This window comes from Acanthochromis polyacanthus, chromosome 8 (genome assembly GCF_021347895.1).
Source record: "Acanthochromis polyacanthus isolate Apoly-LR-REF ecotype Palm Island chromosome 8, KAUST_Apoly_ChrSc, whole genome shotgun sequence".
Taxonomy (NCBI): Eukaryota; Metazoa; Chordata; class Actinopteri; family Pomacentridae; genus Acanthochromis; species Acanthochromis polyacanthus.
In genome coordinates, this window is record NC_067120.1 from 27,706,649 (window position 1) to 27,721,517 (window position 14,869).

The 14,869-nt window shown below is 39.7% G+C and overlaps 1 protein-coding gene across 4 annotated transcripts in view; it reads right to left on the reverse strand.

Annotated features, from left to right (window-relative positions):
* The window catches only part of grm8b (glutamate receptor, metabotropic 8b), a 417,912-nt gene that overhangs the window by 177,958 nt on the left and 225,085 nt on the right, over nucleotides 1–14,869 (reverse strand). For all 4 annotated transcript variants that reach the window (XM_051951555.1, XM_051951556.1, XM_051951554.1 and 1 more), the window contains exon 7: nucleotides 225–425. In XM_051951555.1, the coding sequence (XP_051807515.1) occupies nucleotides 225–425 (201 nt within the window). The remainder of the gene's footprint in view (nucleotides 1–224; nucleotides 426–14,869) is intronic.

Sequence of the window (14,869 nt, forward strand, 5' to 3'; positions counted from 1 at the left end):
TGTACTGCTTTCCTCTGCAGCAGTAGTGTTTGCTGTAAATGTTTTTAATAGAAACTACTAAAGTGTGAAAGAGCAATGATCATTCCTACAACTATGAAAGTATGAGGACAAGTATACAAATGTTATGGACCATGCACTGCACAACTTGAAATTTGAAGTGATTTTGTGAGAACATGTAGTCTTGATGTAGATGGAGACCTGTGCAGTCAGGCAGCAGTTCTTACCATTGAAGTTAACGGCACGGATGTGGGCCAGTAGCTCCTTCCCATCGATGTGGGCCATGCGCGGACACAAGCCAGGGTATCCGGCACAGAGCTCGCGGTGCATGTGGTGCAGCGCATGGGCCATGGAGTAAACAGCGTCCATTACAAACTGCACTTTCCCCTCTTGCTCGTAGATGGAGTCACGTCCAACTTTCTCCAACCCTGGAGCAGAAACAGAGCTGATCATTTAAATGATCAAACACATAAAATGCACAGTGGGAACAGTTCATTCAACCAGCTGAATATCCAATAGTCAACTGTTGTTTCCAAAACCAGGATTACGTTTCAACTATAAACTGCCAGAACAGCTTCTTAGCATAGACTGCATATTAAAGATCGACATAGTGCCTAGCTCCAAAAATTAAGCCTACCCAGTAGTGTCAATAACTTGCAACATCACACTGTCTGACAGGGGCTGGTTTAAAAAACTCTGGCTCCATATACCCTAATTCTACACGGGAAAAACTAAAATTTGATAGAATGCTTTTCTACGGCTCAGGATTTTTTTCGTTAGCTTTCATGGTTCACAAGCGATCAGCTGACCGATCTTAAAGTAAATCAGTATTGAATTTTATATAGAGCATTAAAGTGTTTCAGAGCCAGGGGGTGTGGTTAGTTGATTGACAGTCTGGTACGGAATGACTGACAGGTCCTATGGAGAAGGCATGTAGCCCAGACGCTCATTTAGCATAAACTCTGTTCTTCTCATTTGGATTAATTCTGATATAATAACTGTTAGTTTATTTATCGAAGAAGCAGCAGAACATTTTCCACAGATAGTTTATTTACACGTTGGCTTGTTTTAATCAGTTTTCTCTCTTTGGCAGATTCTACCAGCAGACACTAAAAGGACTCTGATAGTTTGCTAAGTTAATGTTTATTTTCTTAGCGGTGCTGGTTTTAATGCACTTTATATGCAACTTTAGTGTCAGATGCACTCCAGATGTTGGGGGAGTTTATTTCTGTGTGTATTGACCAGAGAAGAAAGTTAGCATAGTAAATATTAGCTTTAATGTTAGCGATGCTAACAGAGGTAGCTACTCAGTCATGGCCGGATTAAAGCTAATGTAGCATTAAGCTAACGATGTTTGTGTTGTGTGTCATGTAAATGTAACCAACCTAAAAATTATCTTGTAATTTACAAAAATATTTCATATGTTTTGCACAAGTTTAAAAGTTCATTTGAATAAATTAGTATGATTTTGTTAATATGTTAAGCATTCCATGTAGATAAAATAGTATTTCGTGAGTCATCCAAATAATGAGTTTCCCATTGCACTGTGTAATCAGACATATAATTCCAGGTGAAGTCATTTATTTCTTTTCGTTATGAGCTGTTGTTATTTTCGACACTTTGCAGCAGTTGACAAACATTTGGTGGTAAATTCCTCTATTTGGCAGCCGGACTGCTTGCACATGTTCTTTTCCATGCTTGCTGTAGATGGGGCTAGACATAGCATTACCTTTCTGTGAGGCAAAGAGGGATCCAGACCTGGGGGATTGTCTGAAACTATTATTTGTTGTAATAGATAAGCTCATAAACATTGTTTTTCTATCATTTTTTTATTCTGTTTAAAATGTATATGTTACTGTTTAGCCACAGCGAATATTCAGAATTTGCCACACTGTTTATCTCAGGAATAGCATGTGCCAAATGCACGAAACCGAAACAAAAACTGACGTGACAGTTTCACGAATCCCCGTGAGACCGTGTTGAATAGTCAGATAGTCAATAGTCAGTCTAATAGTCATTGTTTAATGATTGTTTCACATGTTGTAGTACATATTCCTGCAGTGTAGACTGGAAAAATGAACTCCCAGAATATGACCAAAGTAATGATGAACACTCCAGTTATTACACTGAAATTGCAGCACAGATAAGCTGAAGAATAAAATCCTCTTCTCTAAAGCTGAAGTGACTACAGGCCTTTCTGTGTTTCAGGGCATGGAAAACTATATGAAATAGGAAATCTTTCCAGGGTCACATTAAAATGAACCTCTGTTGTTGATGCTGATACTGTGATGTCTCTCTTCATCTCAGGTGTCTCATATTCACTGTGAGGACCTTCTGAGTGAAGCCAACAGAAGGAAAACCTCATCTGGATGTGAAGGAGACTGAATGGACGACATCCTCAGTGAACCACTTCCTGTTTAGCTTTCACTTACAGGACAGACCAACTCTTTCAGCAGTTTATTATTGTCTGTTCTTAGTATTCAGAGGTTTCACGTATCACCTTTAACTTGATCTCTGTTGTTGTGGCATGATAATACAGACTACATGATTTCATTATTTATAGCAGATTTGCAGCATTAAAACATCAACACATTCAGAGCAAGAGCTTCATTATTACCTTTATTGTACATTTAAAAACTGCATTATTTAACAATTCTGAGCTGTAAAGATGTGTAAACACATGCAATAAATGGTTGAAATAAATAAGATGTTGCTTACAGTGAAGTGTAAAAACTGAACAGTCACAAGAAAAGTAGTATTATGAAAAGAGGAGCTCAATCTGCAGCATTATTGTTATTACTGAAAGGATGAGGACATCAGTGCTGCTCTTCCTCACAGTGATGAAGGAGAGATGACTCTTCAGACAACCACAGCTTGATGTTCATGTTCTCTGGAGCTCTCAGTCCATCAGGCTTGATGTTCCCAATGATCCAGACCAAAGCTAGAAGGAAAAGACACTAACAGTGAGGAAAGGTCTCCAAGGTTCTTTCATTCCAGCTGCTGGAACAGTAAATATGAGAATGAACACAGCATGATATAAATGGAACATAATAGATTTGTGTTTTTTGTCCTATTTTTTTAAAAAATTTTATGGGAATGTTTGTTTTCCTGATTGAGGCCAAAGAACGTTTACTGCCTTAGATAGACAATAAAGTTTATTGTTTTTATTCTAATGTATCATTAGCACTCTGATTACATGAGCTCCACACAGTTATCTGACATTACATCGCTGCAGAGAAAAAAAAGATCTGTTTTACGTTAAAAAGCAGCAGAAAACACCGCTCTGTGGTCCAGTATAATAGTGGGTAGACCCTCAGTGTTACTTTTTCTGCAAGAATCATTTCCACAGAAGTTTTTCTCACTGAAATGAAGGTGTTAAAAACAGTCTGAAGCAAAGAACAGAGATATTAACTCAGAACTGAACTGTTCTTCATTCATTGAACTGAGAGATTAACATTTATCAGTAACAAAGTTCTGTGGAGGAACTTTAACATAGATTTATTTATATCTGCTCATCATTAAGAGAGCAGTTATCGATCCGTTATGATTGATCATCTGTGACCTGCAGGACACTTAGAAAGAGCTAACAGTTAACTAATTTATGACACTGACAAACCGGGTTTAGCATCAGTGGGAGCACAAAAGTTAGGAAACATAACTTGAGATTAACAGAACAACTTTAAAACACGATGTTTGAACATGTTTATTATCAAAGCTATAGAGAAGAGTACAACTACTTACAAAGATTACTTTAATACTTACCTGTAGAGTTTAGCTCCACTTTTGGAGGTAACGTTGTTAGTAGCAGCGTCTGTAAACAGCAGAAGACAGTAAATCTGGGCGGGACAGAGAGGCCTCGGCTCTCAGTCAGTCTGACCAATCACGGCTCTCCGGTTCTGCTCTCTGGCTCTGGCTCCAAAAATCCAAGATGTCATGCAGGAAGTAGCAAAATCCGGGCTTCATTTGCTCAGTGCAGAAACCAACGGGTGACATCACAGTAGCTACGTCCATCTTTATTATACAGTCTATGCTTCAGAGACTTGTTCACATTGTTCTGTTGTAAATATTATGGATGGCTCCACCTCTGACCTATGAGGTCTTGTTCACCTGAAATGTCAAAATTGTTATGAAGGTTGTATTAAAAGGTAAAGGGAATATGGATTTCACATCAGTTGTTTAATTATAATCTTAGTCAGTATAATCTGACATGCAAATCCTAATTGCACATTATCTAGATTTTTAGGTCTTTTGAAGCTTGTTGCAGATCATTCCGATACATACCACATTACCAACCTTCAAAACTCACCTTAAACAGTGGCTGAAAGTGAGCTAGCCTTGTGACCACTGATCTTTAACTTATTTGTGTGCATTTTGTAATGTACTTCTATAGTCACTTATTGTCCTTTTATTATGACCTATTGTCCTACAGTATACTAGCGTTCAAAAGTTTGGGGTGACTCAAAAATGTCCTTTTTTTTGAAAGAAAAACTTTTTTTTCAATGAAGGTAACATTAAAATATTCAGAAATACTATCTAGACATTGTAAATATAGTAATTGACTATTCTAGCTGGAAACGGCTGATTTTTAATGGAATATCTACATAGGGGTGCAGAGACCCATTTCCAGCAACCATCACTTCTGCGTTCTAATGGTACATTGTGTTAGCTAGTCATCTTGAAAAGCTAATTGATGATTAGCAAACCCTTATGCAATTATGTTAGCAAATGAATGAAAGTGGGAAGTTTCATGGAAAACATGAAATTGCCTGGGTGACCCCACACTTTTGAATGGTAGTGTATGTCTATTGTCCTATGTTTCACTGTTAGTTTTTTGTTACCTGCCTAGGGACTGTGGATGTAAATTAGCATTGTTGCTATAATCTTGCTTATTTACAATTATTGCTGTCTAAATAGATATCCATTAATGTGCACTGTCCCTATAAAATAAATAAATAAAAATATGGGTCTTTTTTTTTTTTTTTGCCTACTGAGGTGGAGCTGTGGTTTCAGACTTAAAAGGAAGAACAAATGCAAACATTGAGAGGTTGGAGAGGTTCGTGGAGAACTAAGGGAATGGACTCTCACACTGTAAACTTAGGATTAGTTATAGCTCTATTTTATCTTTTAAGCTTTGTGTTGACTTCAGCTTTGCTGTTTTAGTAAAAACAAACTACTTGGTTAGGCTAAAGTTGTGTTTTCAGAATCATGACTTTACTTGAGATTGTGCATGGACTGACTCATACAACAAAGTAGTTTGCTGCTTTTATTCATTTTCTTTTTTTATTTGTGATCTAAATGGGTGACAATGCATTTACTGAGCCTACTAGAAGGTGGAGAAGGTCTCTAGTGGCCCGTATGTACAGAAATGACCCGCAGTGACAACTGCCACTTGGGATGGATGGCTGCTGAGAAAAATATGTAATATAACACCAAACATTTTGAAAATAAACAGACAGAACAACTAGACCAGTTACACTAAATACATTAATTTTCATCTGAGTTGAGTCTGTCTGACTTTTCCTGACTATTGAATCCGAATGTTATGGAGCTCATCCTTGCTGCCAGGCAGAAAGAAATTTAGAAAAGACTATTGGAAATTGAAATGAGACACATTTCTGATAACATACCCAATAACACAAAAAATAACAGTAAAATTGCCCCCATCTCACTAACTGTGACTAAATAACAGGGTATAGAAGACATTATCATCTTTTATTTGAAAACTCTGCAAAGTCGTCACAAAAATGCTCACAGTGATTATCATTATCAGAGCCAAATCGCTCTTCAGGCCGCTGGCCGGAAATCTAAAAACAAAAAAGACAGGAGGGGGAAACTAACTGCAGGACTGGACCCTCCATCAATAGAGGAGACTTCTCTGAATTAATAGAAGCTTAGAAATGAAATCCAATTTAATTTTAATAGCAGGCAGGCGGCGGGGGATCTGTCTGAGGGGAGACATTTGCTCTGGTAGTTAAGACTGATTACACGTCTGTACGGTGGTAATGAATGAGGCTCAAACAGCGAGAAGGAGCAGAGGATGTCAAACAGCCAAGGCAGACAGGAGATGTACGGCTGAATGTAGATGATCGCCGCTCGCAGCAAATGATGAGTGTCTGCTTAATATTTAAAGAGTACACATGTTTGATCCTGGAAATTCAAATGGGGCTGAATCCAGTGTATGAAATTTTAAAGAAGCTCTGTGTCATCCAGTGTGACTCAGCCTTACAGAGGTGGCAAGAAGCTTTACTGTTACGAAGAACTGTGGTGGAAAGGCAGAAAAAGAAAGTGGTCAGTGCTAAAACAATATTTCTGATGGTTTTGTATATCTGATTCATGGTGACTGTGGAACCATGTGTGACTTCATTCTGGTAACTGTCCCTTTTCTTTTTTCTAATTAGCTAGATCTAAAGATTATGTCCAACGAAGATTTAATAGTAATTTTTCAAGCAATCGATATTCTCTTATTAATGAAGTGAATAATATCAAAAAATGTGACAATGTTAACAAGATGAGTGAAGTGATAAAATCAGCTGAATCTGCAGCCCACCTGGAAGCACATTATAGTCCCAAAACATTTTTAAGACCTTGTCTTGTAATTTCAACTTCTACCTCTCATAAATGTAACTTACTATCTCATAATTACAAGATTTTGATCTCATAATTCAGGGAGAAACCTCAGAATTTCAAGATACTCTGCAACAATGGGACAGGAATCAGCACCTGCAATGGCAGTTTTCAACAAATTAGGTGGGGAAAACTGATTTGTTATAATTTGGACTGGTTTTAGCACCATTAGTGATGTTTCTGCCTATTAAAGGTTTGACCATATTCCAGAGGTGTTCAAACTGTAGGAAAGGTCATGACACAGAGGTACAGTATATCAAGTGTACAGGACAGGTTTTGTGTTAGTGTGAGTGTCATAACTCAATCAATCCTGTACACACAGACAGGTAGACAATAACAACAACTATAGACTCTTATCACAAGAGTGATATTTAAAAAATAGTTCAAGTCAGCTTAACCTGTCAGTTTCCATAATCCCATATCAGTGACAGTCCGTCAGACTGGAGTATGTCCAGGATGTTTGGCCTGTGCAACTGCTATGTGAGATCATTACTGACCAGGTGTTCAATAACAGAGGGAATTTCTGCAGTTGATCAGATTCTTAATTTGGAATTTTAAGTAAAAGCATAGTTGATTTATCCAGAGTCCATAAAGCTTTATTGATGCAGTATTTATTACCTTTAAAATTCCATAGTTTCTCATTATCTAAGTGTTTCATAGTATTTGTGGTTGCGCTGTTAATTTTAATAAAGACCATGTTTATATAGTCAATGCACTCCAATTACCGTTCCAGCTGCAGTTTAAAAGACTCATTTATTCGATGGCAGTTCATATTAGGAGAAGTTGAGCTCACCGGTGAAAATTTGTGAACCTTTGTGCTCATAGTTAGTGTGCATGTAGGGGGAAAAGGCTAGTGTAAGAGTTTTGTTGGCTCGTGAAGAGATATAATTAGATTATTCATTGTTAGTATCATTCAGGGGTGCTAGTGCACTGTATTTTGGTTTAGAGCTGTTCTGTGTATTAATTATCTTTTATTTTCTTTCAGTTTTTTAACATCAACATCATGGAGACATTTGCTTTCGGTTATGTTTATTTTGTTTTTGTTTCAGCAGCATCCATTTGCTTTTACCCCCTTGCTTTCTGTGTTTTGTTTCCATACCATCTTTCAAAATAAATCCCGCCTACCACTCTGGAACTCAGCGTTGATTCAGTTTCTTTTTGATACTGTCTGGCCACCCTAGAAAGCCGGGTCGTAACAGGTATAGTTACTTACACCTACACTACCATTCAAAAGTTTGGGGTCACCCAGACAATTTCATGTTTTCCATGAAAACTCACACTTTTATTAATGTGCTAACATAATTGCATAATAGTTTTCTAATCATCAACTAGCCTTTGAACACAATTAGCTAACGCAATATACCATTAGAACACAGGAGTGGCGGTTGCTGGAAATGGGCCTCTGTATTCCTATGTAGATATTCCATTAAAAATCAGCCATTTCCAGCCAGAATAGTCATTTACCACATTAAAAATGTCTACAATGGATTTCTGTTGAATTTAATATCTCCACTGAAAAAACTGCTTTTATTTATTTATTTTTTAAAAAGGACATTTAAACATTTTTTTTGGCCTTTGTTTGATAGATCAGTGAAGACAGACAGGGAAGTGAGGAGAAGAATGGGGAAAGACATGTAGCAAAGGGCCGTGAGCAGGAATCCAACCCAGAGTGCTGCATTGGGGACTATATCTGTTGTTCATGGGTCGCCCATGTTGTGTTTCTGAGTGTGTACGGTGCGTACATAAACGAGGGAGGCAGGTATCCAGTGTAGCATGAGAAGAAGGAGCTTTACTGAGCAGAGCTTGTAATAAGTATAGCAAAACAGGCAGGCGGAGCCAGCACGCCACAACACAGTGTGTCCTCAACCATGTGACACCACCATCCAACCAGGTGACTACAGCCATAATCAAATGATGCATAAGGCAAAATAAAATATATTCTTGTCAGAATATTACAGCCCACTCAACCAGTTGAGCTATACGGGTGCCCCAAAAAATAAGGATATTTTTAAGTGACCCCAAATTTTTGAACGGTAGTGTGTATATATGCATGTATATGTGTGTGTGTGTGTGTGTGTGTGTGTGTGTGTGTGTGTGTGTGTGTGTGTGTGTGTGTGTGTGTGTGTGCGCGCGCGCGCTCAGGTGCTGGCTGACGTTTGGTCCCCACAACTGTAGGAAAACCGAAAACAATGTACCGATAGCTCAACAGGTTGAGCCTCCGCCTTTGGTGCCGTGGTTGTGAGTTCGAGCCCAGCTTGTGGCATTTTGGGGGGGCGGCATGGCTCAGTGGGTAGAGTGGCCGTCTTGTAACTGGAAGGTTGCCGGTTTGATCCTCGGCCCGTCATGCTCACGTCAAGGTGTCCCTGAGCAAGACACCTAACCCCTAATTGCTCCTGATGAGTTGTGGTTAGCGCCTTGCATGGCAGCTTCCGCCATCAGTGTGTGAATGGGTAAATGTGACATATCATGTAAAGCGCTTTGGATAAAAGCGCTATATAAATACAACCATTTACAATGTCAATTGTGGGGACCTCATTTTGGTCCCCACAAGTTTAAACAGTGTTTTCTTGGCCATGTTGTTACTGAAAAAGGTAAAAGTGCAAAAACGTTTCTTTAGGGTTAGGCATTGTTTTGGTCTGGGTTAGGGTAAGGGTTAGGGGTTAGATATGAATGGGAGTCAATGGTATGTCCCCACAATGATAGAAAAACACAGTATATATGTGTGTGTGTGTGTGTGTGTGTGTGTGTGTGTGTATGTATATATATGTATATATATATACCCCCTGTCGAAAGTTTTGCGACACTTTCTCATTAAAATAAATTAGAACCCGTCTCAAAACTTTTGACAGGGGGTGTATATAAATAGTTATTACTTATTGCAACTGTTATGACTCATTGCAATTGTTTCTCACTGTTTCAGTCTGGAACAGGTGCTCAATGTATTTCACTGCATGTTATACTGTGTATAAATGTGTTTGTGATAAATAAAAGTCTTGAATCTTGAAATCTCTCTAAAAGTTGGACAGCAAAATGGACAACAAAACCTTGTAGGAGGGGTGGATGGTCGCACAAACCAGAAATCAGGCTTTCACTTAGAAGACAAAAATTTGCATCCCGTGATGGATGACAGTTTGACAGTTTCATCATTAAGAACTCAAAAGTAAGTTTTGCTGTCTTTATTTTACTGTATTTTAACTCACATATTGGGTAAGATGTAGGTGTCATAGCTACAAGGTTGGACATTTTTACATAACAGAAGCTTGGATAAGGTTAAGCATCAAAATTAATTGGCTATGGTTAAGAAATGTGATGATTTTATTAAAATATGATGCTTTCACTACTTGTTTGAAGCATCTCCTTCATTTTCAGGGTTGACTGGGTGACATCTAATAAATGATTGACTTGAAAAGAGTGACAAACAGTAAATGACAAAGATGTGTTGTTTAGAAAAGTATTTGGGATATGTTACATTAAAATGGAATATATTTCTCAAAAAATAATTGAGAATGCAGTTTAATTGTATAGGAATGCAATTTTGTTTAGACTGGGTTGGTTGAGCACATCAGTCCCGAATCACCCATATGTGTTCAGCTGGGTTGAGATCTGGTGACTGCAGGGCTTCAGTAAATGATTCAGATCATTTTTATCGACCACTCAGTGACCTGTCATGCTCCATGGATGGTGGCATTGTCATTCTGAAAGAAACTACTCTCATTCGAAAAGTCTTATCATGCAATAGGCGATCACTCAAACCATCTTTATGTTGATACATAGTGACTCCTTTATGAGGACAAGTGGGTTCAAACCATGCCAGCAAAATGCCCCCCACAGCAGAACAGAGCCACCAGATTTCCTCACCGTAGGGGTCAAGGGTTGACTGTTTTACTTTGATTTGTCAGCCATCTCTTTTCTCTAGTGGAAAGGCATCAAAAGTTCCTCAAAAGCTTTCTGTTCCCAAGACAGAAACACACCTCTTGTTATTGCAATCTATGCTGTTCATTCAGAGGTGCCCTGGTAGTGCACTAGTTAAAATGTTTAGCACACAAAAGCAACACCCTCTGTCTGATTATAAATATCCACAGTAATTCTGTTGTGCTATTTAGATATCTACCATTTTATTCTGAGGACAGCTTTAAAGGAGAGGTCATGCTTGGAACTGGCCCATAGCTGTTGACAATTTTGCTCTGGAACAAAGAATTATTTAGTAACTGACGCTGACATTCCGCCTCAATGAGAAAGAAACATTTTCTTTCGAGAAAATGCAAACAGCTGCTTCATTTGCACAGAATTCCAGTTTCATAGCTTATGAATTAGTCATCATCCCTTGAAACTTCATGAATGAACATTGTTTCAGAGTTGAAAGTTGGACCAAGTGGGAACCGGCCACAGAGCCGTTCACCTCCCTATTTCCTAATGAGCCTTGATGAGCGATGATGATGAGGAGGAGGAGACTGAGGAGATGCAGCATGCTCAATAGACAGCTTCATCACAGTTGTTGGCATTTCAATTATACTTCACTTACAGGGTGAAACTGATTTATTCTCAACAGAATGGTCGTGTTTGTGCCCCCACCCCACCCCACCCCACATCCCTCTAACCTCCAGTCACAGACATCCTTCTGTTTCAATTAGATCTGTAAATTAGATAAACAGCAAACTAATTCCAAAGATTACAAGGGGACTGGGATGAGTTCGAGGGGAAACACTATTTTCACTGATTTTGTTGCCAGTTGCCAGTCTGTGTGAGATTCATCAGCACAGAATTAATGTTTCCTCACAGAAGTGATTATGACTAAGAGTAAAAAAACTGACAGATGGACTGTGGGAGGAAGCCTGAGCACCCACAGAAAACTGACACACAGGCATAGGGACGACTCCAAACAGGCCCCAGTTGACCAGGGGTCCGTTTCACAAAGCAGGTTTAACAAACTCTGAGTGTAACCCTGAACTCTGAGTCGATCTACTCTGAGATAGGAAACTCTGAGTTTTGGGTTCCAGAACGGCTGATTTGAGTTGGTTTAATCAACTCTGAGTAGTTTCACTCGGAGCTAAGTGCGTGCACCACAACTCTAAAAAGACAGCATCAATGGAGCCCTGATTCGACAAGGCACCATGGCAACAGGGAAGCGGTGGGTTATAATGCACTTATATAGCGAGTTTGAACCCGTTTCTAGAATGAAGTGCAACACCGGTGCAGCTGCAAAAGAGAGGGCGATAGCATGGGAGAACATTGCTGCTCGGGTCAATGCGTATGTTTAAACGTAGTCCTTTGCAATCACAATAATATTACAGGGAAAACTGTTTGAATGGTAGTCTACTAAGTTATTTCATTTATGTGCAATCCCACAGGGGAGAAGTGCACGAGGCAGCAGCTTAAGAGAAAATATAAAAACACTGTTCAAACAGCAGGGCTGGTTAGCATCCTGGCTTTCCCGGGATCTTTCTGCATGGAGTTTGCATGTTCTCCCTGTGCATGTGTGGGTCTTCTCTGGGCACTCCGGCTTCCTCCCACAGTCCAAAAATATGCTGAGGTTAGTTGATTACTCTAAACTGCCCATAGGTGTAAATGCAAGAGTGATTGTTTGTCTGTATATGTCGCCCTGCGACAGGCTGCTGACCACATTGTAGTCTGTTGCTCAGGTTAGACTCTCCATAAATCCTGGAGTCATGAACAGACCCAGGCCCCTTGGCCTCAACATTAGAAATGATGTATGCAGCATCACAAATGATCTTGACAGTGCAGAGAATGACAGATGTGAACTATGATGCAGTCTTCAACATTTTGAAACCGTAGTCAATCTACCTATATCCTACCCGCACATTTATGCTGTAAATGGACTTCCTATTCACATAATTGGCTGAAAAATGCCTGAAGTCAAGATCTACAATTTTCAAATAAAGATCAGACTCTCTTGCTTTTTTCTCTCTGCATCTCTCTGCTGTCAGTTTGTATTGGCGCTGTTCCCTCGCCCCACCCGCTCAAGGCAAATGGCTGCCCTCCCTGAGCCAGGTTCTGCTGGAGATTTCTTTCTGGTAAAAGAGAGTTTTTTCTTCCCACTGTTCCCAGGTTGGGGCTGCACAGTCACTTGGTGGTTAGCATTTTCAACTTGCAGCTTGAAGATCATGTCCTGGCCTTCATGTCCCGGCCTTCCCAGGATCTTTCTGCATGAAGTTTGCATGTTCTCCCTGTGCATGCATGAGTTTATCCTGCCTTTGTCTCACAGTCTAAAAACATGCTGAGGTTTATTGGTAACTCTAAATTGTCCGTAGGTGTGAATATGAGTGTTTGTCTCTTTATGTAGCCCTGTGATAGACTGGTGACCTGTCCAGGGTGTCCCCTGCTTTCACCCTAAGTCAGCTGGGATAGACTCCAGCCCCCTGCGACCCTAATGAGGATTAGGTATGTATAGACAATGGATGGATGTTCCCAAGTCACAAGTAAATGTTTGTGTTTCTTTCTATAACAGAATATTGTAAGCTTTTGACCTTAGTATGTGAATTGTCCTTACATAACTTATGTTGTAAATTAACACTATATAAAGAAAATTAAAACACAAATATGATGAATATGAAAAGTCAGCCACTCTTTGCTTTGCAGCTCCAAGTCCCTTCATAATGTCACCCCATGAAGAAAAATGTTCACAGTTTAAAAAAAACAAACAAAAAAAACCATCCACACATTAAACAAAACATTCCTGAGTGCTGCTAAACACTAACAGCTGTTTGATCTCTGATATGGAGGCAGTTTTTCCCCTTCAGACATAATTTCTGCTCTCAAACAGTAAACAGAAAGATATTCAGCCTCTGTTTCATCAGTACCTCATCTGCAGATGTAAATAATCAAACTGCAGCACAAACACAATGACATGATAACGCGAAGAAGGTCAAACAGAAATTTAACGACTCCATCCACTCAGTCTACAGTATGTCAAGGAAACTGGCATACAAATAATAAAAAACTGTGCTGTAAAACAAAAGTGAGAAAATATGACTTTTAACACAGCACAACAATTTGTTCAACAAAGCAGAAAACAGAATCAAGTATTCATGTTTTCTGATCAAACTGTATTTGCAGCCCGGTCTCACGGGGATTCGTGAAACTGTCACGTCAGTTTTTGTTTCGGTTTCGTGCGCACCAACACGATGTCGTCATGTTTTTTGTGCCGCTCACCACGAGCGAAGCCCGCTGTGGTAATCACATCTGAAAGTGGTTTATACCGGCGGATTCATGACGATCTAAGCTGTCCATCGGCGTATGCGGCCGCCGCTGCGGCCGCCGGACATTCTTTAAATTCCTATGCAAATTTGGCGGATTCATGACGATTTAAGCTGTCCATCGGCGTTTGCGGCCGCCGCCGCGGCCGCCATTGCGGCCGCCAAACGTCCGCAAACGCCGATGGACAGCTTAAATCGTCATGAATCCGCCGGTATAAACCACTTTCAGATGTGATTACCACAGCGGGTTTCGCTCGTGGTGAGCGGCACGAAAAACATGACGACATCGTGTTGGTGCGCACGAAACCGAAACAAAAACTGACGTGACAGTTTCACGAATCCCCGTGAGACCGTGTTGGTATTTGTGGAGTCTCTTCATCCTCTGTAACTCTTACACTCCATTTTTACTGTCAATGGAAACTTTAAACAGTGAAATATCTCTGATGTGCTTTCATAGAAAACAACTGATTAGTTCATTACAGAACCATGAATGAACACCATTCCGATTTTTTTTATTATTACCAGTAAGAAAGGTAAAAATCTAAAACTTGTCTTAGAACATCCATCCATTATCTATACAGGGGTTAAAGGCATTAGAGGAGATTTAATTTCCTACGACTTTGAACATAGCATGCGCATGCGCACATACAACCTCTCCCTCACCCCCTCTAACCTCCCCCCTCTTAACATTTACGAAGAAACGCCCCCCTCCAGAAACTTGCGTAGCACTCGTGAAGTTGTCTTTTACGGCTGAGTCCCCCCGGATCTTTAGCTGACATTATGTAAAAAAAGATGAACAAAACAAGTCGCCAGCTAACTACGAAGCTATACCAAAGCAACACATACAGAAAACACGTAAGTCCAAGGCGTACGTAATCTACGTAACTAGGCCTGAGCCGGAAGATTTTTGATTGACAGGAAAGGGAGCAAACCAAACGCCTCGGTCCGAGCGCAATGATTGGCTGATGTTTTTCAGGTCCTGCCATGTCCACAGTTATTTTTTTAAATTTTTTATTCTTTTAGAGACCATACAT